The sequence below is a fragment of the Anguilla rostrata genome, chromosome 3, assembly GCF_018555375.3.
Source record: "Anguilla rostrata isolate EN2019 chromosome 3, ASM1855537v3, whole genome shotgun sequence".
In the NCBI taxonomy this organism is placed as follows: Eukaryota; Metazoa; Chordata; class Actinopteri; order Anguilliformes; family Anguillidae; genus Anguilla; species Anguilla rostrata.
Window position 1 is genome coordinate 67,398,498 of NC_057935.1, and position 23,227 is coordinate 67,421,724.

At 55.0% G+C, this 23,227-nt stretch overlaps 1 protein-coding gene across 1 annotated transcript in view; it reads left to right on the top strand.

Moving 5' to 3' along the window:
- Positions 1 to 23,227, top strand: part of pard3bb (par-3 family cell polarity regulator beta b) — a 273,730-nt gene that overhangs the window by 119,740 nt on the left and 130,763 nt on the right. Inside the window, 2 exon segments of the mRNA XM_064329842.1 lie at positions 11,147 to 11,332; positions 18,826 to 18,996. Of these exon segments, the coding sequence (XP_064185912.1) occupies positions 11,147 to 11,332; positions 18,826 to 18,996 (357 nt within the window).

The following is a 23,227-nucleotide window of genomic DNA, read 5'->3' on the forward strand; positions in this document are numbered from 1 at the left end:
CTGCTTGTGTGACACACACACGCGTACTGCGCTCTCTCTCCGCTCGCTCGCCCGCTGGTGTGGGCCGCTGTTTATTCAGCGTGCTGCAGGAAGCAGGGGCGGGTGGTCGGCCGGGGCCGTGCACATGTCCCAGCAGCCACACAGGAAGCGCCGGAGCATGCGCGACTTCCTGTCCCCTCCACCCCAGTCCCCCCTCCCCCGCGAGGCTTTCGCCCACAACCGCCCAAACCAACCTGCCCCCCCCACCACCACCACCACCACCTTTCATCGCTGTATTTAAAAAATAACAAACACCACCCCCCCCCCCACACCAGGTTTGGCCCGGCGGCGCTGGTCCCGTTGCCACGGCGATGCCGCCAGGATCCGGCGCTCCGGAAGCCTCCGCCGGCCTCTCCTGTTTTCGCAGTCCTGCCGTGTTTATTTACGCTCCTTTTGAGGATTATCGGCGGAATCGGGAGGTCCGGGGGGTCGGGGCCTCTGTACTGGGCCTTAGTGTACACTCTCACAGAGAGACTCCACCACGGGACACATGGTCCTGAGAGGCTGCCGCGATGTCTCTCTCTCTGTATCTCTCTCTCTCTCTCTCTCTCTCTGTATATCTCTCTCTCTCTCCCTCTCTCTCTCTCTCTCTCTGTATCTCTCTCTCTTTCTCTCTCGCTGTATCTCTCCCCCTCTCTCTCTCTGTATCTCTCTCTCTCTCTCTCTCTCTCTCTCTCTCTCTCTCTCTCTCTCTCTCTCTGTATCTCTCTCTCTCTCTGTATATCTCTCTCTCTCTCTCTCTCTCTCTCTCTTTGTGTTGGGCCGCTCGCATGTATATTTTCCCAGTGTTGCCACGGGTGACGGAGCGGTGGGTGTAAGTGTTCCGTGACACGCCCCCCCCCCAGTGATAAGGAGTCTCGCATGACCAGTGGGGATCCCGGTGTTTTTTTCAAACGGGAGATCACAAGGAGAAATGTTGAGCTGTCGGGGAAAAAAAAAGTGGAGACTAAATACTGTGAATTTTAAAAGCATAGCGAGGGAGCAGAGAGACTCGGGGGGATTCAGCTCTATATCCGTCTCTCTCCCCCGCTCTTTGATCTTATTTGTGCATGTGGTCTTGGCTGCTGCTTAAAAAGCCAGTTTTTTTTAAGGCCTTTTTAAATGTTTATCCCGGTGAATTTGGTTTGGTGCCGCTTTATTTGTGATGAGAGCTTGCCGGTGCTCAGCTCTTGGCTCTTCCCGTGCTTTTTCCAAGTCGCTTGAAAATATGAGCATAACATTCGGCGTCCTCACCATGGTTACCCCCGCTGGCCCCTCGTCCCAGCCTTGAAAACACTGACTCACAGTCAGGTGTCCTCCAACCGATGGGCTGAGCTAAAGATGGAGCCTGTTCTCCCCTCTCCGGACGCCACCCGGTGAACAGAAATACCTCGACCTACCACAGCCAGCCTGTTTTAAACACCCCCAACCGCCCTGGAGCTCTGACACTGTGAGAGGAGAGAGACCCAAACGCTGTAGAGCTCTGACACTGTGAGCTCATAGAGGAGAGAGACCCAAACGCTGTAGAGCTCTGACACTGTGAGCTCATAGAGGAGAGAGACCCAAACGCTGTAGAGCTCTGACACTGTGAGCTCATAGAGGAGAGAGACCCAAACGCTGTAGAGCTCTCACACTGTGAGCTCATAGAGGAGAGAGACCCAAACGCTGTAGAGCTCTGACACTGTGAGCTCATAGAGGAGAGAGACCCAAACGCTGTAGAGCTCTGACACTGTGAGCTCATAGAGGAGAGAGACCCAAACGCTGTAGAGCTCTGACACTGTGAGCTCATAGAGGAGAGAGACCCAAACGCTGTAGAGCTCTGACACTGTGAGCTCATAGAGGAGAGAGACCCAAACGCTGTAGAGCTCTGACACTGTGAGCTCATAGAGGAGAGAGACCCAAACGCTGTAGAGCTCTGACACTGTGAGCTCATAGAGGAGAGAGACCCAAACGCTGTAGAGCTCTGACACTGTGAGCTCATAGAGGAGACGAACGCATGAAGGACAGGCCAGTGCAAACTAACACACAGCGGCACACTTTACACATGCCACGAGCATGCCCCGCCCCGCCCTGCCCCGCCCCGCCCTGCCCCGCCCCCCCCTGCCCTGCCCCGCCCTGTCCCGCCCTGCCCTGCCCCGCCCTGCCCTGCCCCGCCCCGCCCCTGCCCCTGCCCGGCGCCACGATCTACCCCGTTTCCACGGAGACCGCGGCAGGTGGATTTTGGCAACCGGTATTTACGGCAGGTGGTTGAGTGACCGCTGAGAGGAGACCCAAATCGACCCCCCCCCCCACCGGGCGGGGCCCTGCGGCTCTGTTCTTAATGCGGCCAGGCCTGCTGTGAGGACCAGCGCTGGGGGGGGGTGGAGTGATTGAGTGATCGCCATAATTACATTTGACTTTATAACAAAGGCTAATAAAACCAGCCCCACCCCGTCCCGCGCCCTCCCGCCCCCACCCCACGCCCGCCCCCGCCCCTCACCACCCCCACCCCCCCCTCCCCCCGCGCCGCGCTCTGTTTCTCTGTCGGGCCAGCAGATGAAGTTCCGGCCGTGAAGGCCAGGGGGCGCTGTGAGAGAGCGCTCGCAGACTTCCGCCCGACATTTAGGGCCGAGCGGCGACGGGCCGCGGGGCGAAGCTCGCATCCTGCCCTCCTCGTCATCCTCGCCCCAGAGAGCCGTGCGGCGGCCCCTCTGAGCCTGCCCGTCCCCCCCCCTCCCACGGCGCAGGAAGTCCAGGCAGCCCTGCTCCTAATCTCCCCAGCACATTTCCACCGGTTACCTGCATTGCTTCCTCAATAAAAGCTCTGATTCCCCTTCCTACACACACTCTCTCACACAAACATGCTCACATGTACACACACACACACACACACACACTCACACACGCGCACACACACACACACACTCACACACACTCTTGCAGGGCTGGCTCTGGTTCAAACCGCACTTCCAGGTTAGGGCAGCAGAAAATACATCAGCGAGGCAGTGAGTTAATAAAAGCTCTTCCTCAGTGGAGAGGGACTGATGCAGGAGTCCCTTTTACAATCTTTACATTTCCTCCCCCGCCTCTCTCTCTCTCTCTCTCTCTCCCCCCCTCTCTGTCTCTCTCTTTCACTGGCCCCTTTTCCTTTCATTTAGACAATAAAATCCATTTAGCACAAAGGCCCCCCTTCCTTTGGTCTAATGGGGGGGGGGGGGGTGCTTCTTTATTTCCCCCTGCCAGACCCCAGCAGAGAGACTGAATGGATTGGCAATTAGGCCTTCTGACAGAGGGGGGGGCGGGGCCAACCTGTCTGTATTGGTGGTGGGCGGAGTCCCGGCGCTCCAGAGATCCAGCGGGGCCCGTCCACACTACGGCAGAGGGGCTGGGGTGCTCCCCCAACAGCCCAAAATAAGAGGGGGCGGGGTCACACTAACGCAGGGCGAGCGGACCATGGTGTCGGATCGACGGGCAGTTAGAGCACACAGCCTCCATTGCTTCTGCCTCCTGGTGCTCGGATGGTCAGAGGAGGATGTGAAATTCTCCGTCGCTCTTCTTTGAAACAATATTGAGTCCGTTTTTTTAATAGCGTGCGAGGAGTTATTTCACTTCTCAGTTTCTATTTCCGATGGCCTTGCTGTTTGGTTATTTTCAGCACATGTGCGGTCCTTGTGTTTTGTGTCATATGTGGTTACTGTGGGGGAAAGTCTAGGGCCCTTGAGCGCAGGAGAGAAATAGGCTTAATGGCGTTGGTGTAGTGCTTCTCCATCTCTTTGTGTGTGTTGAAGTGTGTGCGCTGTACAGTGGGGATAAACTCATTCACCTCCATCACCCTACAGACCTACAGAGAGTGCCTGTTAGCCACGTACAGGCACCTGCTCTACCTGCTGTACACGCGCACTGCCCAGCCAAAACACAGACTCAGCTCTGGTTCCTTCCATCAACATCTCTGCCAAGATCTTTCCTCTAATTACACCTCCTTCCTTCTCAGTACTTTGAAACGGGTTCAACAGCATCAGATGGAAATGCTGAATAATCCTGGCTATATCAGCGTGAATGGCTGCAGGCGTACACTTGTGGATGAGGCGTCTTCCACAGCGCTGATCCTGGGTATATCAGCGCTGATCCTGGGTATGTCAGCGCTGATCCTGGGTATATCAGCGCTGATCCTGGGTATATCAGCGCTGATCCTGGGTATATCAGCGCTGATCCTGGGTATATCAGCGCTGATCCTGGGTATATCAGCGCTGATCCTGGGTATATCAGCACTGATCCTGGGTATATCAGTGCTGGATGAGGCCTCTTCCACAGCGCTGATCCTGGGTATATCAGCACTGATCCTGGGTATATCAGCGCTGATCCTGGGTATATCAGCACTGATCCTGGGTATATCAGTGCTGACCCTGGGTATATCAGCGCTGATCCTGGGTATATCAGCGCTGATCCTGGGTATATCAGCGCTGATCCTGGGTATATCAGCACTGATCCTGGGTATATCAGTGCTGATACCCTTCCAGCGCTGATCTGGTATATCAGCACTGATCCTGGGTATATCAGCACTGATCCTGGTATATCAGCCTGGATCCTCTTCCAGTGCTGATCCTCTGATGGTATATCAGTACTGATCCTGGTATATCAGACTGATCCTGGTATATCAGGCTGACCTGGTATATCAGCACTGATCCTGGTAATCCACTGATCCTGGGTATATATTAACTGATCCTGAATCGCATGATCCTGGGTATATCGCTTCCTTATATCAGTACTGATGGGTATATCAGCGATCTGGTAAAACGATCCTGGTATCAGCTGAGGGTAATCTGTGACTCCACAGTGCGACTCTGTCCTTGATATAGCGCTTTGTTTTCTATCCCGATCCGATCAGTGCTATCTGTAACTCGCTGTCCGTCTGGTACTGTATAGTCTGTTATATAGCTGCGGTTCAGTTCCCCCTGCACCTCCCAGCTAGGTTATTTAATTGTGTGTTGAGTTAGTCCCGTGCTTCAACAAATGCAACACACAACCATACAACGCCACTCAGAGAACACCACCGCTCCAAACTCTCACACTGTTAACTCGCTCACGCAAACATACGCACACATCATACACGACCCTCCACAGTCACAACGTCTGAGTACCACACACACACGCACACACACCACACGCCACACCACACCACACCACACACACGCACACACACTACACACGACACGCACACACACCACACACACGCACACGCACACACACACACACAAACACACACAAGCACACACACACACTCACACACACACACACACACACACACACACACACACACACAACACACACACACACAGCACACCACACGCACACACACACACACGAGAGAGGGCTGTCACCGGGAGACAGGTCCTCCCTGCGGAACCTGGGGAACGGTGCGCTTCTCCCCCAGTCTGCTCTCCGGGTTTCGGGAAGCGCAGCAGGACCCCTCTCTAAAGCTGTCCTCGTGCCGTCTCCCTGCGCTTGACGGGGCGGGCGCCGGGTTGTTTTTTTCGGGGGCCACGGGGGTGGGGGGGGGGGGACGGGGGGTGTTAACGGTTCACCTGGAGTGCAGCGAGGGGAGCCGCCATGTTCGCGTGCGGCCGCGGCGCTGTGTCAGGGTCTGTCGCTGCAGGATGGAGGCCGTGCCATAAAAATCAGGAGCCACCCCATTATCGGACCCCGCTGTGTAATGGCCGATGAAAGACACTTCCCTATTTTTCTCCTTCTCCCGCCCACTCGCTCTCTCTCTCCCCCTCCCTCCCCTCTTCGTTATGCCGCTCCCCTTTCCTCCTCCCAGTGGGTTGGTCTTGAAGGCCTTTTTGCACCTGATGAATGATGTATGTTCCTTTGCGGGACTGCTAGCGCTCGTTGTCGACCCGTGGCTGTACCGGGACGCCGCCGGTGGAGCGTTTCGGAGCCGTTTCCAGCGTAAAGGGGCGCCCCCCCACCCCCGACGGCTGTCATCGCAGGCCCTCCCCCATGAGAGGGAGCAGCCATTACGCGTGAGCGTGGGCGCTGAGACACCAAACGAGCCGCTCTCGCCCGGGGGGGGTTGGGTTTGGGGGGGGGAGGGGGGACTAGCGCGGAGCATGTGGGGAAACTCCAGTGGGGGATCGCTTTTCGCAGAGCAGATACGGCGGAGAGCTCTCCAGCTCCACGCTCTGCCAAATCCACCTGAAATTCAATCGCCGCTTTTCCCCCCCGCGGCCTCAGAAGCCGGCCGGATCCCGTCCAGCTCGCATGTTCTTCCTCACACACCAGCGCCAGTTAAATTGACTTATTTTCGGTGGGAAGTCAGCCGTACCCACGAGCTTTGTCCAAAGCGGGGATTTTTCTCCCCTCCCCTGCCCCTCTCCTTGTTTGTGCGCTGGGTTTCTGTAATGAGTGACTGATCGGGATATCAAAGGGGGGGGGGGGCGTTTGAAGTCCCCCCGGGCCCATGGGGGGGGGGGGGGGGCGCAGCCGTGGCGTTCGGGGCCATGTGTGGTCTGTCTGTCACGCACCGCGCTGCGCTAGTCCGCAGTAACCTCTGCAGTGGGAGGGGGCGGGGGCCCCACTCTCCCGTTTGATGGTGGCCTTGTGTGAGCGGGGGGACCTTGAGCTCTGGCTCCCCCGGTGGCCGGGGGGAGGAAGCAGAGCAGGATGGAGGGGTTAAGGTGCACATGGCAGGCGGACAGAGGGGGCCGGTGCGTCGGGGGGGGGGGGGGGGTGTGGGGGGGGGGGCAGGGTCACTCGATGTCACTGCCGCCAGGCTTCCTGCACAAGTCCCACAGGATGAGCTCCACACCGCACACCGGAGGTTCTGCTCCTAACGTATCCGTGGCGACCGGGAGGGAAACGTAGGGGCGGGAGCCGCATCTCTCTAAAGGGGAACGGGATCTAATCCAGCATGAAAACCGCAATAAGCACAAAGCGCCTTTTCCCAAATTTAATTACGCTCTCACAGTGAAAACTGCTGCAAGCGTGGTGCAGAAGATGTGTGTGTGTGTGTGTGTGGGGTGCGGGTTTTCCCAACGATCTGGCAAAGTCTGTTTGAATTCATTCAGGAAATATACTGTTGAGTCAATCAGGAAAGTCATGCTTAGTGGCAAAAATTTTTTTTTTTAACCTGCCTAAATCTGATGACCTGAGTGTTGATCCATTTGCAGGCCTGGTTGTGAGCGTGTGCAGGAGGGAGCGGAATAGAAACGAAAGGGAAAGAGAAGTTCACCCTCATTAACGGTGCGTGTCGTCTCCCGGCCCTGCCTCGCTGTGGGCGGGGTCACCGGCCTGGCGTCGGTGTCCGGCACGCCGTAACTTCTCCGGGGACACCGGGGTGTCGACTTCGAGGCCTGCTGCGGCTCTCCACGCCTTGCGTTTCATTCTGTCATACCTTTTTATTTCTCCGCGAGTGGAAGGAGGGCTAGAATTTAGAGTCTTCGATCCGGAAGCCATGGTAACCACTGTGGTTGTCAGGGCGATGGAGCAGCCCGGATTTTCTCTTGCTGCGGCTGTGATTTCGCTCTCTGCCAGAGTGTTGGAGGAAGTGCAAGACGCTGAGAGGAGTCTGTCTGAACGCTGGCTCAGATGTTGAGATGTTCGGTAGTACCTTCTGGAATATTACTGAAATGTACCGAAATAGTCCTCAGGTCTGAGATGTACAGTCTCTGGGAGGTTCGTCAGATCAGAAATGTTGAGTGGAGTCTTCTGGAATATTCCTGAAGAGGTGAGAGGTTGAGTTGGAGTCTTCTGAAATATTCCTGAAGTGGTGATTGGTTGAGTTGGAGTCTTCTGGAATATTCCTGGAGTGCGAGTCGCTAAATTGGGGGGCCCCATTAGGAGGATTAATGGGTGCGGCACTGCAGCTGCATGCGCTGGGGCCGCCCCGCAGTCAAACGCAGCAGATCCCATCTTAATTGAATGTCGCGCGCTCCCCCTAATCCGGCACTTTGAAATTGATGTTTTAATTCTGAGTGACAAAGGGAACGCTTGTAATCACTCTCCCCCTCCCCCACAATAATAGCGGCTCCTTTTGTGGAGGAGCGTTTGATGGGGGGGGGGGTGGGCGCGGTGTCGTTTTTCAAAGCCTTAACAGGCACTTCTGTCAGAATAATGAACTTGTTTCTCCGGCTTTTGTTGTTCGCCCCTTCACTCTCGGGCTCACCCAGGGGAGGGCGGCCCCCGCTGCCTCGGGGGAGGCGGGGTGAAGGTTTTGGGTGCAGCGTTCAAAGGGGGAGTGTCCCCCCCACCCCCCTTCCCCCCCGCTCCACCAGACCGTCCCGCACCGATGCTCTCACACACGTCCATTCCTCACATCCTCCGCAGTCATCGTCTACCTTTCATTGGGCAAACAGGATAGCAGCTGTCCAAACATCGCATCTGACCGCCAGGCTGCAGAGTTCTGCTGAATAATCACAGAACAGCCAGATCTGTCCCATTTTCCCTTTTTGTTTTTGCAACCTTGCCACTTTCTTACGGGGTTTTTTGTAGCTTAGCTTTTACGAGCAGGACTGTGGGAGCTCGGCGGCCAAACACGCATCTCATGATGGCCCAAGTGAGATTTGAGTGTGGAGACCCGTCCGTTAGGAGAGGTCAGCCGCTCCATTGTCCGACGTGGTCCGGTCTTGATGTTTTGGTTCCTGTCACTCTTGTTTTGTGAGGGTGGGGGGGGGAAGGTATTGCGCTACGCTAATGAAAGACCAGGAAAAAGAACAGAGCGGCGCTTTCACGAAATTTGGACCTTTTTTGTCTTTCTGGAACAATCCCCTTTTGTTGTGTCGGTTGGGGGGCCAGGGTGCATTGGTGGGCCTGGGGGCCTTGTTTACCGTACACACGACACTATGTCTCCACCGAGCCTCAGTGGAAGGGGGCAGTCCCCTCGAGCCGAATCCCATGACCCCCCCCCCCACACACACACACAGCGACCAGCCTGGGCAAGGGCCCCTGTGGCCTCCAGAGTCGGGACCCCTGGCCCCCCCGGGGGCCCGCCTCACCCCAGGGTGAGCGTCAGGAGGACTATTCACCTGGGACCACCAACCGAGAGAGAGAGAGAGAGAGAGTGGTGCTAAGTGCGTACCGCTTCAGCATTGCTAATTCAGCGCACAGTCGTGCTCTGTCACTCTACTGTGGAGGTTTGCAGAGCGATGTTTTCACTGCCTGACATTGAGACATAACCTCTGCAGTGTGTAAACACCCCCCCCGAAGCGCTTTGACCAGTGAACCCAGATTTACGACTCGAGAACCCGGTGGAAAAAGTCCAGGCGGGGGTGGCACTGCATCGTCGGGAGGTCCTGGCAGAGAGGGGGGCGGCGTGACGCATCGTAAAAACTGAAAAGTGAGTCAGGCGTGCGACTCTCCCTGTGGCCCCCGATGCCTGTGGTCCAACGCCGAATTAGGGTGGTGGAACTTTCCCTCCAAAAAAAAAAGTTGGTTCTCTGTGCTGTTCCCAACATGCATCACGGCCAGGACCGCAGGTATTATACAGTGCTCTCTAAAGAGACGCAGAACTGAATCATTATACTAACAGTACTGGAAATGCACTTTCACACAAATCCTGATGCCTCATTCGTAATTTAGCACGTGTAGCTGCCATTTTATGGCTTCGAAGCGGCGACAGGTGCTGGTGGGCATTTCGAGGGCCCGGGTGGTGGTATGAAGGACCTGGCAGCAGTCTTCCTCGGGAGCGGCGTGCGACGTCGGCCATTTTGCCGACGCGCCGGGTTTTCCGCGAGCCTTTAATGCCGCTTTTAAACCCCTGAGCTCACGGCAAACAGCGCTAAAACCACGACTCGCTGACCCACACACACGCGGACTTAGCGAGTCTTTTACTCCGGAGCTCACCGCTCTCTCTCTCTCTCTCTCCCTCTCTCCCTATCTCTCTCTCTCTCTGTCTCTCTCTCTGTCTCTCTCTCTCTCTATCCCTCTCTCTCTCTGTCTCTCTCTCTCTCTCTCTCTCTCCTCTCTCCTCCTCTCTCTCTCTCTCTCTCTCCTCTGCTCTCTCTCTCTCTCTCTCTCTCTCTCTCTTCTCCTCTCCTCCTCTCCTTCTCTCTCCTCCCCTCCTCTCCCTCCTCTCTATCTCTCTCTCTCTCTCTCGCGCAGTATTTACCGGCGTCAGGGCTCTCTCGCTCTCCGAAGGCCTGAAGAAGTTGTTTGGGGTACGTCTTAACCTTCAGAGAGGGGCGTCCGGCAGAAATACCACAACCTTAAAAAAACGGACGGACGTGTCGGGGAACGCCGGGCGGGAGCCGAACCACACGGCCCTCGCAGCGTTTACGGCAAACACTGGACTCGTTTACTCTGCCCGCGGTGCCTTGGGGTCACCTGTTTCACTGTGCCGTTAGACGTCAAATGCAGACATCAAGCCATCTTTTATTTTCTTTTTTTCTCTCCCCTTCTTTTTTTCTTTCTTTCTTTCTTTCTTTCTTTCTCTCTTTTTTCCTTCCCCCCCGCCGCCTCTCTCTCTCTCTCTCGGGAATACGTCTCGGGGAGTGGAGCCGGCTCCACCGTCGCTCATTATCGGGCCGTTTCCCTGGCGACAAAAGGGACGGTGTTTTCGGTGTGCTGCGGCGGCGGCGGCGGCGATAATAACGGACATTTCTCTTTTCTGTCTTCCCCCCTTTTTTCATTTCACGGAGAAATCTCACTTCAGGCACACCCGGCCATCTTACTCACCTTTTTTTTTGTGTGGAGGGGATGGAGGTGGCCAGAAAATGAACCATTGTGAAGTGTGCATGGGGGGGGTTTATTCCAAAGGATGGATTATTATTATACCTAAATGACCCCCCCCCCCCTCCTCCACCCATGGCTTTCAGAAATGAAAGCACGAAACGGTTGTAATGTTCTCTCCTGGAAATAACATGCTTTTGGATGGTTCTTTTCATGTTCAAATGAAATGAAATGACCCTTTCTCTCTCTCTCGCTCTCACTCTCTCTCTGTGCCCCCTCCCTCTCTTTTTTTTCACTCACTCTCCCTCTCCCCTCTCTTTTCTTCCTCTCTCCCCTTGCCTGTCTCCCTTTCTCTCTCTCCTATCTCTTTGTCTATATCTTCCTCTCTTTCTGTCTCGCCTCTCTATATCTTCCTCTTTCTGTCCGTCTCTCATCCTCGTTCTCTCTCTCTCCCCCCCCGTTTCTCTCTCTCTCTCTCTCACAGAAAGGGGAGCCTGCCCGTGCTCCTCTCCTGGAGGAGGGTAAGGAGCAGCTGATGTTTGAGGTTCCCTTGAACGACTCCGGATCGGCGGGTCTGGGGGTCAGCCTGAAGGGGAACAGGTCCCGGGAGACGGGCGAAGACCTGGGCATCTTCATCAAGTCCATTATCCACGGCGGGGCGGCCTATAAGGTACAGCCCCCCCTCCCCCCCCCCCTTTCCCAAAACCATCTGCTTCAGCTCAGCACCGTTCGGCCATAAATGTCTGAAAGCTCGGGGGTTCGTTTTGCCCATACCTGGCCAAATCTGTAACCTTTCACATTCCCAACTGAAACACCAACTTTATGATTAACTCACTGCTGTAAAACCAGAAAGTGCTTCACCGGCCACGACATCGATTTTGCCTTTTAACTTAACACAAGAGGAACACTCCCTGCTGTAGAATGTTTGGTTTTCAAGGAGTGAGGTCAACAGCAGTGTGGAGATTGGGAGGGGATGCGTAAGGAAATGTATGTTTGTGAGGTTGTTTCTCACAGTGCTATAGATGTGGCTGAGTGATGAGGCTCGGGGAGGGGGGGGGGGGGGAGGACGGGTGTGGGGGGGGCTTGGGTGACGGGGTGTGGCGGACAGGAAGGGGCTGGAGGTGTTCTTCCTGCCGTGGCCGGCAACGCTCTGCAGTTGGCATGCGGCTCAGTTTCCCCTGACCTCCGACCCCGCTGACCCCTCCCCTTCAGTAGCCTTGACCTTGTCATTGACTGTCCGGGGCCTTTCAGCAGCTTTGCCCCCCCCAAGGGGACGGGCTTTCCAGCACCCCCAGACTGAGATACCGTCAGGCTGGAGCCCCAGCGGACCAGAGGTCCTCCAGCTGCAGTCTGTCTGTCTCTGTCCATCTCTGTCTATCACTGCCTTTCTCTCTCTCTCTCTCTCTGCCTCTCTCTCTCTCTCTATCTGCCTCTCTCTTTCTCACTATCTCTCTACCTTTCCCACTTTCTGTACCTCTCTTTCTCTCTCTCTCTACCTCTCCCCCTCTCTTTCTATCTGCCTCTCTCTTTCCCACTGTCTACCTTTCCCACTTTCTGTACTTTTCTCTTTCTCTCTCTCTCTGCCTGTCCCCCTCTCCTCTTTCTCCCTCTCCCTGTCTACCACCCCCCTCTCTCCCTCTCTACCTCTCCCTCACACTCTCTTCAGAACTCAGCCTCTCTACCTCTCCTCTTCTCGTTCTCTCCTTTTTTAGACCCCCCCCTCTCTTTTTAGTTCTTTTGTCTCCTCACGTCTCTCTCACCCTCTTTTGTCTGTCTCTTCTTGTTCATACAAAAAAGAATCTGGTACCCTTAAATGATGATGAATCTCAACCAGCTGGCCATAGACAAATCGCTTCTTCTGAAGACCCTGCCCAGTCAAAGCTTTTTTGTGGTTGAACTGAGTTTGTTTAAAAATAACACAGTACAAACACTTACAGCTTAAATCGGCTGCCAAGAAAACATTTTTCTTTAGAATATAAATATTTTCACAGGCAGCTCCGGTTAGCATGTGTTAGCCTAGCCTCTGCATGCAATTACACATGCTAAGAGGAGGCGCATGTTAGCATGTGTTAGCCTGGCCTCTGCATGCAATTACACATGCTAAGAGAAGGCACATGTTAGCATATGTTAGCCTCGCCTCTGCATGCAGTTACACATGCTAAGAGAAGGCACATGTTAGCATGTGTTAGTCTAGCCTCTGCATGAAATTACACATGCTAAGAGAAGGCACATGTTAGCATATGTTAGCCTCGCCTCTGCATGCAGTTACACATGCTAAGAGAAGGCACATGTTAGCATGTGTTAGCCTAGCCTCTGCATGAAATTACACATGCTAAGAGAAGGCACATGTTAGCATATGTTAGCCTCGCCTCTGCATGCAGTTATGCATGCTAAGACAAGGCACCTGTTAGCTTGTGCTAGCCTGGCTTCTGCATGCAATTACACATGCTAAGAGGAGACGCATGTTAGCATGTGTTAGCCTAGCCTCTGCATACAGTTACACATGCTACGAGAAGGCACCTGTTAGCATGTGTTAGCCTAGCCTCTGCATGCAATTACACATGCTAAGACAAGGCACCTGTTAGCATGTGTTAGCCTAGCCTCTGCATGCAATTACACATGCTAAGAGGAAGCGCATGTTAGCATGTGTTAGCCTAGCCTCTGCATACAGTTACACATGCTGAGAGAAGGCACCTGTTAGCATGTGTGGCTACTTGCAGAGGTTGTAGATGGGGTTTAGTCCGTTAGCTGCCTGAACTTGGCATGTGCGTGTGCATGCAGCAGTTGCATTGGATAATGGGCTGTAACTATGTGGCCAGACCAGTGCTAAAAATAAGTCTCATCACATTTCTGTATTGCCAGAATTCAGAGAGGTTTTCTGCCTCGCTTCATTATCTTGTTCCCACTTCCCAAGAGGATTAAAATCTTCCAGAACAACATCACCTATATAATGCATGCTTACTCTTTAAAAAAAAATCCTTTAAGCGTAATTGATTATTTCACTAATTGATATTCTCTCTGCCTCTCCCTCCTCCTTCCTTCACCCTCTCTTTCTTTCTGAATCTCTCGCTTTCTCTCACTCTCTCATTCTCGCTGTGTCTCTCTGTCCCTCTCTCTCTCTTTCTATGCCTCTCTGTATCTCTCTCTCTCACTCTCTCTCTCCATCTCCCTCTCTTTCTCTCTCCCTGTCTCTGTCCCTCTCTCTCTCTCCATCTCCCTCTCTTTCTCTCTCCCTGTCTCTGTCCCCCTCTCTCTCTCCATCTCCTTCTCTTTCTCTCTCCCTGTCTCTGTCCCTCTCTCCCTCTCTCTCTGTACTGCGTCCTGCATGTATAGAGACAGGAGCAGGGTTGTGTGTGAATGAGAGGAGACCCAGTGCCCGGCTCATTGTGGCCCCTGTCCCGGCACGTGAGTGTGTGCCGGTCTCCGAAACCTCGCAGCACCCTCGCAGCACCCCCAGTGGCTCCCCTGCTAATTACAATACAGCCCCCCCCCCACCCCCCACAGCCCGCCCCACTTCCCGTAGCGGAGTCCCCCCTCCCCTCCTCAGCCGCATTAATGCTAATTAAAAACTCTGAGGGCCCCTGCTAATTAGCGGGAGCTGTCCCGGGTCTGTGTGCGGGACGTGTGCTCTCTCTCCCGGGACGGTGCGCGTGCGCGCCTCCGCGCCGGCCCTGCAGAAGCTGCCGCTCTCTTTCGCCGTCACTGTGTGCCGGGGCGCCATGACGACGTGCGCGGAATGCGCCTCTCTTCGCCCTCTTCAATCCCGTACAGGACACTTTCATCTGCCTCCAATCGCCTCCACTCTCTCCTCTTTTTTTTCCTCTCTCATTCTCTCCCTCCCTGTCCTATCCTCACCCTCTTTTGCTCTCACACTTCTGTATTGCCAGAGCAATCGTTTGCAAGAGATCAGAATTATCGATGACAACATAATTAAGACTTATTCGTTTTACAATAGATCCTTTAAGTAATTCAGTATTTCACTAATTGCTATAATTAATATTTATTCCCCTACCCTTATCTTCCATCTTAGGTTCTCTCTCTCTCTTACCCCAGTTACTTCCTTATGCTTGTAACTGATGCCGCTAAGCCTCATGGGTAGGGCAAAGTTTTCAGCCTGTGGACCGGAAGTTCTGAGTCTCAGAGTCTTAGGGACTGCCACTCAGTGTATGATCACCAACATCATGCATTTCAATCTGACTGACTGTAGTCGCTGGGGACCGGGGGCCATGTTGGTAGGGGCTGGGGGCTATGTTGGGGGTACCGGGGCTATGTGGGGTACCGGGGCCATGTTGGTAGGGACAGGAGGCCATGTTGGTGGGTACCGGGGGCCATGTTGGTAGGGGCTGGGGGCCATGTTGTTAGGGGCCGGTTGCCATGTTGGTAGGGGCCGGGGGCCATGTTGGTAGGGACCGGGGGCCATGTTGGTAGGGACCGGGCGCCATGTTGGTAGAGACCGGGGGCCATGTTGGTAGGGACCGGGGGCCATGTTGGTAGGGACCGGGGGCCATGTTGGTAGGGACCGGGGGCCATGTTGGTAGGGACCGGGGGCCATCTTGGTAGGGACCGGGGGCCATGTTGGTAGGGACCGGGGGCCATCTTGGTAGGGACCGGTGCCGGTCCAGGGACCGGTGTTTGGGAACCATGGCTTTAGCGGTTTTGTGGGCAGAGCCGGGTCCAGTAAGTGAGGTCCGAGCAAAGAATCCCGGGTTCTGACTGATCCTCCTCAGCAAGGTCCGAGCGGTCCATAAGTCCCTGGTTCTGATGGATCCTGCATATCGAGGTCCGAGCGGTCCATAAACCCCTGGTTCTGATGGATCCTGCTTATCGAGGTCCGAGCGGTCCATAAATCCCGGGTTCTGATGGACCTGCTCATTGAGGTGTGAGCGGTCCATAAACCCCTGGTTCTGATGGATCCTGCTTATCGAGGTCCGAGCGGTCCATAAATCCCTGGTTCTGATGGATCCTGCATATCGAGGTCCGAGCGGTCTATAAATCCCTGGTTCTGATGGACCTGCTAATCGAGGTCCGAGCGGTCCATAAATCCCTGGTTCTGATGGATCCTGCTCATTGAGGTGTGAGCGGTTCTGATGGATCCTGCTCATTGAGGTGTGAGCGGTCCATAAATCCCGGGTTCTGATGGACCTGCTCATTGAGGTGTGAGCGGTCCATAAGTCCCTGGTTCTGATGGACCTGCTCATTGAGGTGTGAGCGGTCCATAAGTCCCTGGTTCTGATGGACCTGCTCATTGAGGTGTGAGCGGTCCATAAGTCCCTGGTTCTGATGGACCTGCTCATTGAGGTCCGAGCGGTCCATAAATCCCTGGTTCTGATGGATCCTGCTGGCTCAGCCCTCACGGGTCATTAATAACGCCCAGCGGTCCAGCTCGGGAGAGCCCGTCATATTTCACTCCGCTTATTCTTACACCTCACCCTCCGCCTTTCATCCAGCGTGCCTTACAGAGCCACTAACTGTTCTGCTGCAAGAGCTGTTTGTCATAAAAAAGGGCTCCTTCTGCGTTTCAGATTAATGTCTCATTCTTTTTCATCTTTTGGTTGTAATTCTCAGTTTCTACAGTCTGATTTCTCAGGTTGCTGTGTAACCCTAGGTGCTGTGTAAGACTGCTGCTGTCTTCCTTATTTTCTTCATGCTCTCACTTGCAGCTAGTTCAGCTGGGTTCCTCCCACACAAACATCGAGCACAAACTGCACAACACCAGACCACACCTCATGCACACATATCTCATACACACACGTGAACATGCATACATATTTCACACACACCCACAAACAACCATATCTCAAAGCACACATATCTCGCACACTCACACACACACAGACGCACATGCACATGCACACATCTCATACACACGTGCACATGCGCGCGCACACACACACCCACTCACGTGCACATCACACACATCTCACACACTCGCGCGCACACACATGCACATGCACTCATACACACACCCCTCCCCACACACAAACACTCTTGCACACACACACACTTTTCTGGGCTCTTTTCTGAGTTTCTCTCCTCTGAGGCGCGAGGGCAGTGTGGAATCCCACCGCGGGCCGTGTCTGATCGGCATCGGCGTTCTCCTCGTCTTCCTGCCTCACTTCCTGTTTGTCCGCAGCCTCGGTCCGCTCCGTCGGGCTGCTTGCAGAAGGCGTTCGTTTTAATTCCAGCCTGTCTGCGGAGGGAGGCGGGCCAGTTAGCCGAAGACACAGAAGCGCCAGCGTAAACACAAGCACCTGGACCGAGCGAGGACGCCCGCCATTTCAGTGACAGCCCCTGCGCGGCGCTGATTGATGATGTCACACAACAGGGGGTGGGGTCGAGGGGGAAGGGGGCCAAGGATGAATGGGGAGTTATCGTGGCATTATCGTTAAGTGTAACAACGGTGCTCTAAATATAAGTACAAGACATAGGCTAAGTGATGAGTTTTTCAGATCTTTTTAAGAGCCCTATCCACCTCTACCCCAATACCTCTACCCCTTCCTCTCTCCCCATCGCAAAGAGAGAGCTCAGGCAAAATCCCCCCATTTAAGGGGTTCAAGAGGGCCAGGCCTAATTTGGAGGGGGTCAGGCCCGACTGGGGCAGGAAGTTGAAGGGTGAGGTCAGAGGTCAGGGGTCGGAGCTGGGGATAACAGACGGGATGTGCGGGGAAGTCTGCAGACCCACCCCGGACCGTGCGGGGGGGGCACGGGTTCGAGAGAGCGCTGGAGTCAGCACGGCGGGCCTGGTTGTGAGCTCCCGCTGAAAGGTATTTACTGGCTGTGGCGCAGGTGTGTGTCCCATTTAAATCGGGCCTCTTCACCGATACAGGGGGACGGTAACCTTGGGATTAGTCCAGGGCCTGTCTTCAGCAGCTGTTACGCTAATCTCCTCACATGCTCTGTGGCTGCTTTCTGAAAACAAAACACCAAAAAAACACACGTCTGTTTTATTCTCGACAGTGGTGCTTGTGAGCGCCCGGGGCGCTCGGCGGGTTGAAGGTGCTTTTGCGCGCACGCGGGCGGAAGTGTAGCGCACTGGTTAGGGAGCCGGGCTTGAACTTTATAAAGGTTTTTTTTTTTTTGGTTCGATCCTCACGAGGGACGTGGGCTGGGTGAGATCACGCCGACGAGGCCGCTGAACACGCCCCCCCGAACCGGCCTTCGGTCCTGTGCGCGATTACTCATCTTCCATCGCGCTGCTTTTTCTTTAAAATAAAAATAAAAAACCCCCACACACACACCACACACACACCCACACACACACACACACACCCCACACACACACACACACACACACCACGCACACACACACACACACACACACACACACCCCCACACACACACACACACACACACACACACACACACACCTCTCTCACACACCACCACCACACACACACACACCACACACACCTCACACACCCACACACACCGCACACACACACTCACGCACGCACGCACGCACGCACGCACGCACACACACACACACACACACACACACACTCACCTCACGCACACACGCATGCGAAACCTCGACGCTCTGCATCAAAGAGCGGGTGCCTCTGATCTCGGGCGCGTCGGTTTCGTATTCGCAGTCGAGATCGGCTCTTGTTTCCCGCTCTGCGGAGATAAGGCCCGGAGATCTGAGGGGCCTCTTTACTGAGCCCGTAATTAATATTCAGCCTAATAAACGTGAGGGCTCTCTCTCTCCTCTCTGCGCGTGATATGCGTGCGCGGTAATGCCGCTGCACCGCGGAGATGCTGGAGGGTAAAGCCGCATAACCTCCACCCCCTCAGGCTCGGCTTTGAGTGGAGAGGAGGAGGAGGAGGAGGAGGAGGAGGAGGAGGAGGGCCGCATCATCGCGCTCCCTGCTAGCGCGAGAGACGTTCTCGCGGTGTTGCTGCAGTGTAGTGGCAACGTTATAACGCCGACACAACGTTCTTACAGCGTTGTGGGGACGTTCTGCGTTCGGTGGGCTCGGACCTCCCACGCGTACGGGATCCCTGTGAGGTCACACCCGCGTCCACGTTCGCTCCTTGCTCTCGGCCCCGGCGAAACGAACCCCCCGAGCTTCCTGATTGGAGGAGCTTCCATCCGTCCCCTTTCTCCATTGGTCCATTTCCCAGCGCTGTGATAATAAGCTCCGCCCTCTCTGCCCCCCCCAGGACAGCCGCCTGCGCGTGAACGACCAGCTGATCGCCGTTAACGGGGAGTCCCTGCTGGGGAAGTCCAACCACGAGGCCATGGAGACGCTGCGCAGGTCCATGTCCATGGAGGGCAACTTGAGGGGCATGATCCAGCTGGTGGTGGTGCGCTCCCTCCTGCGACCGGGACAGGTACGGGTCCACACCCCTCTCCCCAGGCTAATTCCCTAACTTTCCAGACCCCCCCCTCTTCAGGCTAATTCCAGTGAATAGGACTCCAACCCTAATTTGGCGCTCCTGATTCTACTAATTAGCAACTTGTTGTGATCTCTATCTGCTGAATGAGGTGCGCTTTGTTAGGGTTGGAGAGGAAAACCTACAGGACGGTAGATCTCCAGGAACAGGGTTGGGCAGCCCTGCTCTAGCTGCTGAATGAGGTGTGCTTTGTTAGGGTTGGAGAGGAAAACCTACAGGACGGTAGATCTCCAGGAACGGGGTTGGGCAGCCCTGGCCTGCAGCCTAACCGTCGAGACAGCAGCCAGCCAAACACAGGCCACGCTGTGATGAAATCCACATTTTTGCAGCGCAGGGCGGCGGACTGCGCTCGGACGCTGATCTCTCTCTGTCAGGCTCGGCGCCCTGGAGGACACCCTCCCTGTGTAAACCGCTGGCTTCGTTTTGAGGCTCAGGGTTTTTCCCGGAGAGAGGTTCGACACGTCGGGTCGAGAGCAGAGCTGCAGAAGGAGAAAGAAAAAGAAGGAGAGAAAAAGGCTGCTGGTTCTCATCCCGTGTGGGGAAAGGTGGCTTTGTTTGGTCTTAGCGCCGGCGGCGGAGTGTTTGGCTGGCGAATCGCTCGGTGTGTCTGAGTGAGCAGCGAGCGCTCTCCCCCTCCCCGGCGCCGGGGGGCCCCTGCTCTACAGGGTGAAGGTGAGAGCCGGGCCAAGCCGGGCATGTCAGCTGACGAGGGCCGCGGAGTAAACAGACCGTTTCGGAGACATCGCTCCTCTTGACTCCGCGTGACTCTCCTCGCCCACGCACGCCGGGCAGATATCTGTAGACTCAAAGCGGCGTTTGTTTATTTACCTGTTAGTTTATTTTACGCGGTATTGTATAGTGTAGTGTGTGCCGCTACATTAATTTATGTGCCGCACGGTTGGGGGGGGGGGGTTTAGCCCACATCCAATGAAGGCATAAAGAGATGGATATTAATTTCCTGCTATGGGATACCATTTTCCTGCAAATATATAATAAACAATCCTAATGCCTGGTGTGTTAACCTTTTAGGATCCTATGGAAGTGTCCAGAGCGTGTTCATGTTCATTTAAGCCCTTTTGTGTGTCAATGGCTGGCCGGGATTACTGTAAAAATAAAGTGGGAGTGGTCACTGGGTCAGGGTCCCATCAGTGTTCCCGTGGCGACAATTTAGAACCCGGAATTTTCCATCCGTGAGTGTGTGTGCCGGCCTTGGTCCTCCTCTGCAGCTGGGGAGTGGGGTGGAGGGGTTTGGGGGGTGATCACAGGGTCAAGTGCTCGTCCCGGGACCCCCCCCCCCCCCCCCGGCCCATACGGGCCCCTAACTGCTGTATAATTGGGGTTTATTATGGGGGGAGCCCTACCCGGCGCATTGGCGATTTATGATTATTGTTTCCCATTGTGATGAGTGGCAGGCGGTGAGGGATGGGCCGGGGGGGGGGGGGGGGCCAGCCTTTATTCCTCCCGTAAGAATAGCGGCGGGTGTTTATTGGCTGTGCCTGCGGCCCCCCGGAGCAGCAGGGGGTTGTGGGATGGCAGTGACCCCCGCTTTGTGAGGCCCCTGTCACAGCCGTCCCTCAGGATGGATGGTTATTGGTGGAGACAGCAGTGTGAGTTGGGGGTGCGGGCGGGGGTTGGGGGGGTGACCGATGTGCCGGGTGTGCCGCAGTCTCTAACGACCGGGGCGGCTGATCAGCTGGCGGCGAATCGATGGCCGATTCATCACACGGGCGAGGCTGGCAGTGCGGTCGGGGGTGGAGGGGTAAGGGGGGGGGCATAGGAAGGGGAGGGAGGGGGCTCACAGGCTTTAGAGGGGCTGAGAATGGCACTTCTCTGGAATGCGGAGTTTGCTGGATTGAGCTGTGACTCCCCTTGCCTGTGTTATTGTCTGTGAGTGTTTTTGGGTCTCCTCTCCTTCACAGTGCTGGAAGGCCTCAGCATGTGTGAAGCTCCCAGGCCTACCCTGTCAGGGCAGAGCAGAGGCTGGAGATGCCTGCTCTCACATTTACTCACATTATAGCTCCTCTCCAGAGCGCTGGCCTTTGCACTGAGGTACAGATTACCTGTCTGTCTCAGCTCTCCTGCTCCAGACCTGCAGTACCTGCTGCACCTGTGTGTAGAGTTAAACAGTCAGACACCTTGCCCTTCTGTTCACTACAGAGCACTGCTTACTGTCACTACTGAACACTGCTTACGGTCACTACATTACATTACATTTATTTAGCAGACGCTTTTATCCAAAGCAACTTACAAAAGTGCATTATCATAGAAATCAACAGTCAATAGACAACATACATACAGTACAAGCACTGCTGTGTCACTACTAGCACTGCTAGCACTACAGCACTGCTATAGTCACTACAGAGCATGCTATAGTCAGCAGAGCACTGCTTAGTCACAGAGCATGCTTACAGTCACTCAGAGCACTGCTACGTACTACAGGTCTAACATACTACAGAGCACTGCTACAGTCACTACGAGCACTGCTTACAGTCACTACAGAGCACGCTTAAGTCACTACAGAGCACTGCTTATAGTCACTACTGAGCACTGCTTATAGTCACTACTGAGCACTGCTTATAGTCACTACTGAGCACTGCTTACAGTCACTACGAGCACTGCTAACAGTCACTACAGAGCACTGCTTACAGTCACTACGAGCACTGCTTTACAGTCACTACAGACACCGCTTACAGTCTCTACAGAGCACCGCTTACAGTCACTACAGAGCACCGTTCAGTCCACTACAGAGCACGCTTAAGGTCTCTACAGAGCACTGCTTACAGCACTACAGAGCACTGCTTCAGTCACTACAGAGCACTGCTACAGGTCACTCACTGAACACTGCTTACAGCTTACAGAGCACTGCTTACAGTCACTACAGAGCACTGCTTACAGTCTCTACAGAGCACTGCTTACAGTCACTACAGAGCACTGCTTACAGTCACTACAGAGCACTGCTTACAGTCTCTACAGAGCACTGCTTACAGTCACTACAGAGCACTGCTTACAGTCACTACAGAGCACTGCTTACAGTCACTACAGAGCACTGCTTACAGTCACTACAGAGCACTGCTTACAGTCACTACAGAGCACTGCTTACAGTCACTACAGAGCACTGCTTACAGTCTCTACAGAACACCGCTTACAGTCACTACAGAGCACCTCGTACAGTCACTACAGAGCACTGCGTACAGTCACTACAGAACACTGCTTACAGTCTCTACAGAGCACTGCTTACAGTCACTACTGAACACTGCTTACAGTCACTACAGAGCACTGCTTACAGTCACTACAGAGCACTGCTTACAGTCACTACAGAGCACTGCTTACAGTCACTACTGAACACTGCTTACAGTCACTACAGAGCACTGCTTACAGTCACTACTGAACACTGCTTACAGTCTCTACAGAGCACTGCTTACAGTCACTACAGAGCACTGCTTACAGTCACTACTGAACACTGCTTACAGTCTCTACAGAGCACTGCTTGTAGTGACTGTCAGCAGTCCGCAGTCTCCCAGTGTCTTCTGGAGTTCCCGAGCTGTGCGCAGTACGGGTGGTTTTGCAGAAGTACGCAGAGCTGCGTGGTGAGAGAATAAGAGGGGGCGGGGGGTTAGAGTTTTTAGCGGATCAGCGCGGCGTCGCCGTCCCGCCACCCCGTCCCTCTCCAGGGCGCCCCCCCCCCGCCGCGTCACGGGGGAAATGCTGTTACAGCTACAGCCAGATCTAATCAGGGCCTTTCAGCAGCCTCCTAACTGCCCCCCTCTTAATCTCATTACCCCGGGGGGGCTGTAATGAAAAGCGGCCTGGGGAATGGCTGGAGGACTCAAACCCCCCCCCCCCGGTGGAAAGGTGGGGGGTCGCCCCGGGCGCCGTGGGGGGTCAGCGGCCCTCTCTCCAGACCCTTTTGTTTTAAGCAGCGGGTTTAAATCCCCTCATTGTGGGCTGATTAGGGCGGCCGCTGGGCTCTCATTGACGAGGGGCCCCCCCCGGGGGCCCGCCGGTTTGGCCGCAACCCCGTCCGCGCTCCCGGGGACCGCGGAAAGCGGATCCCGTCCAAACCCCCCGGCTCCGAGCCGCGGGCCGTGGGAAACGCTCTTCCTCTCCGCTCTCCTCCTCCTCTTCCAGCCCCAGGGCCCGTAACGCTCGTCATGTTAATTATTTTCCC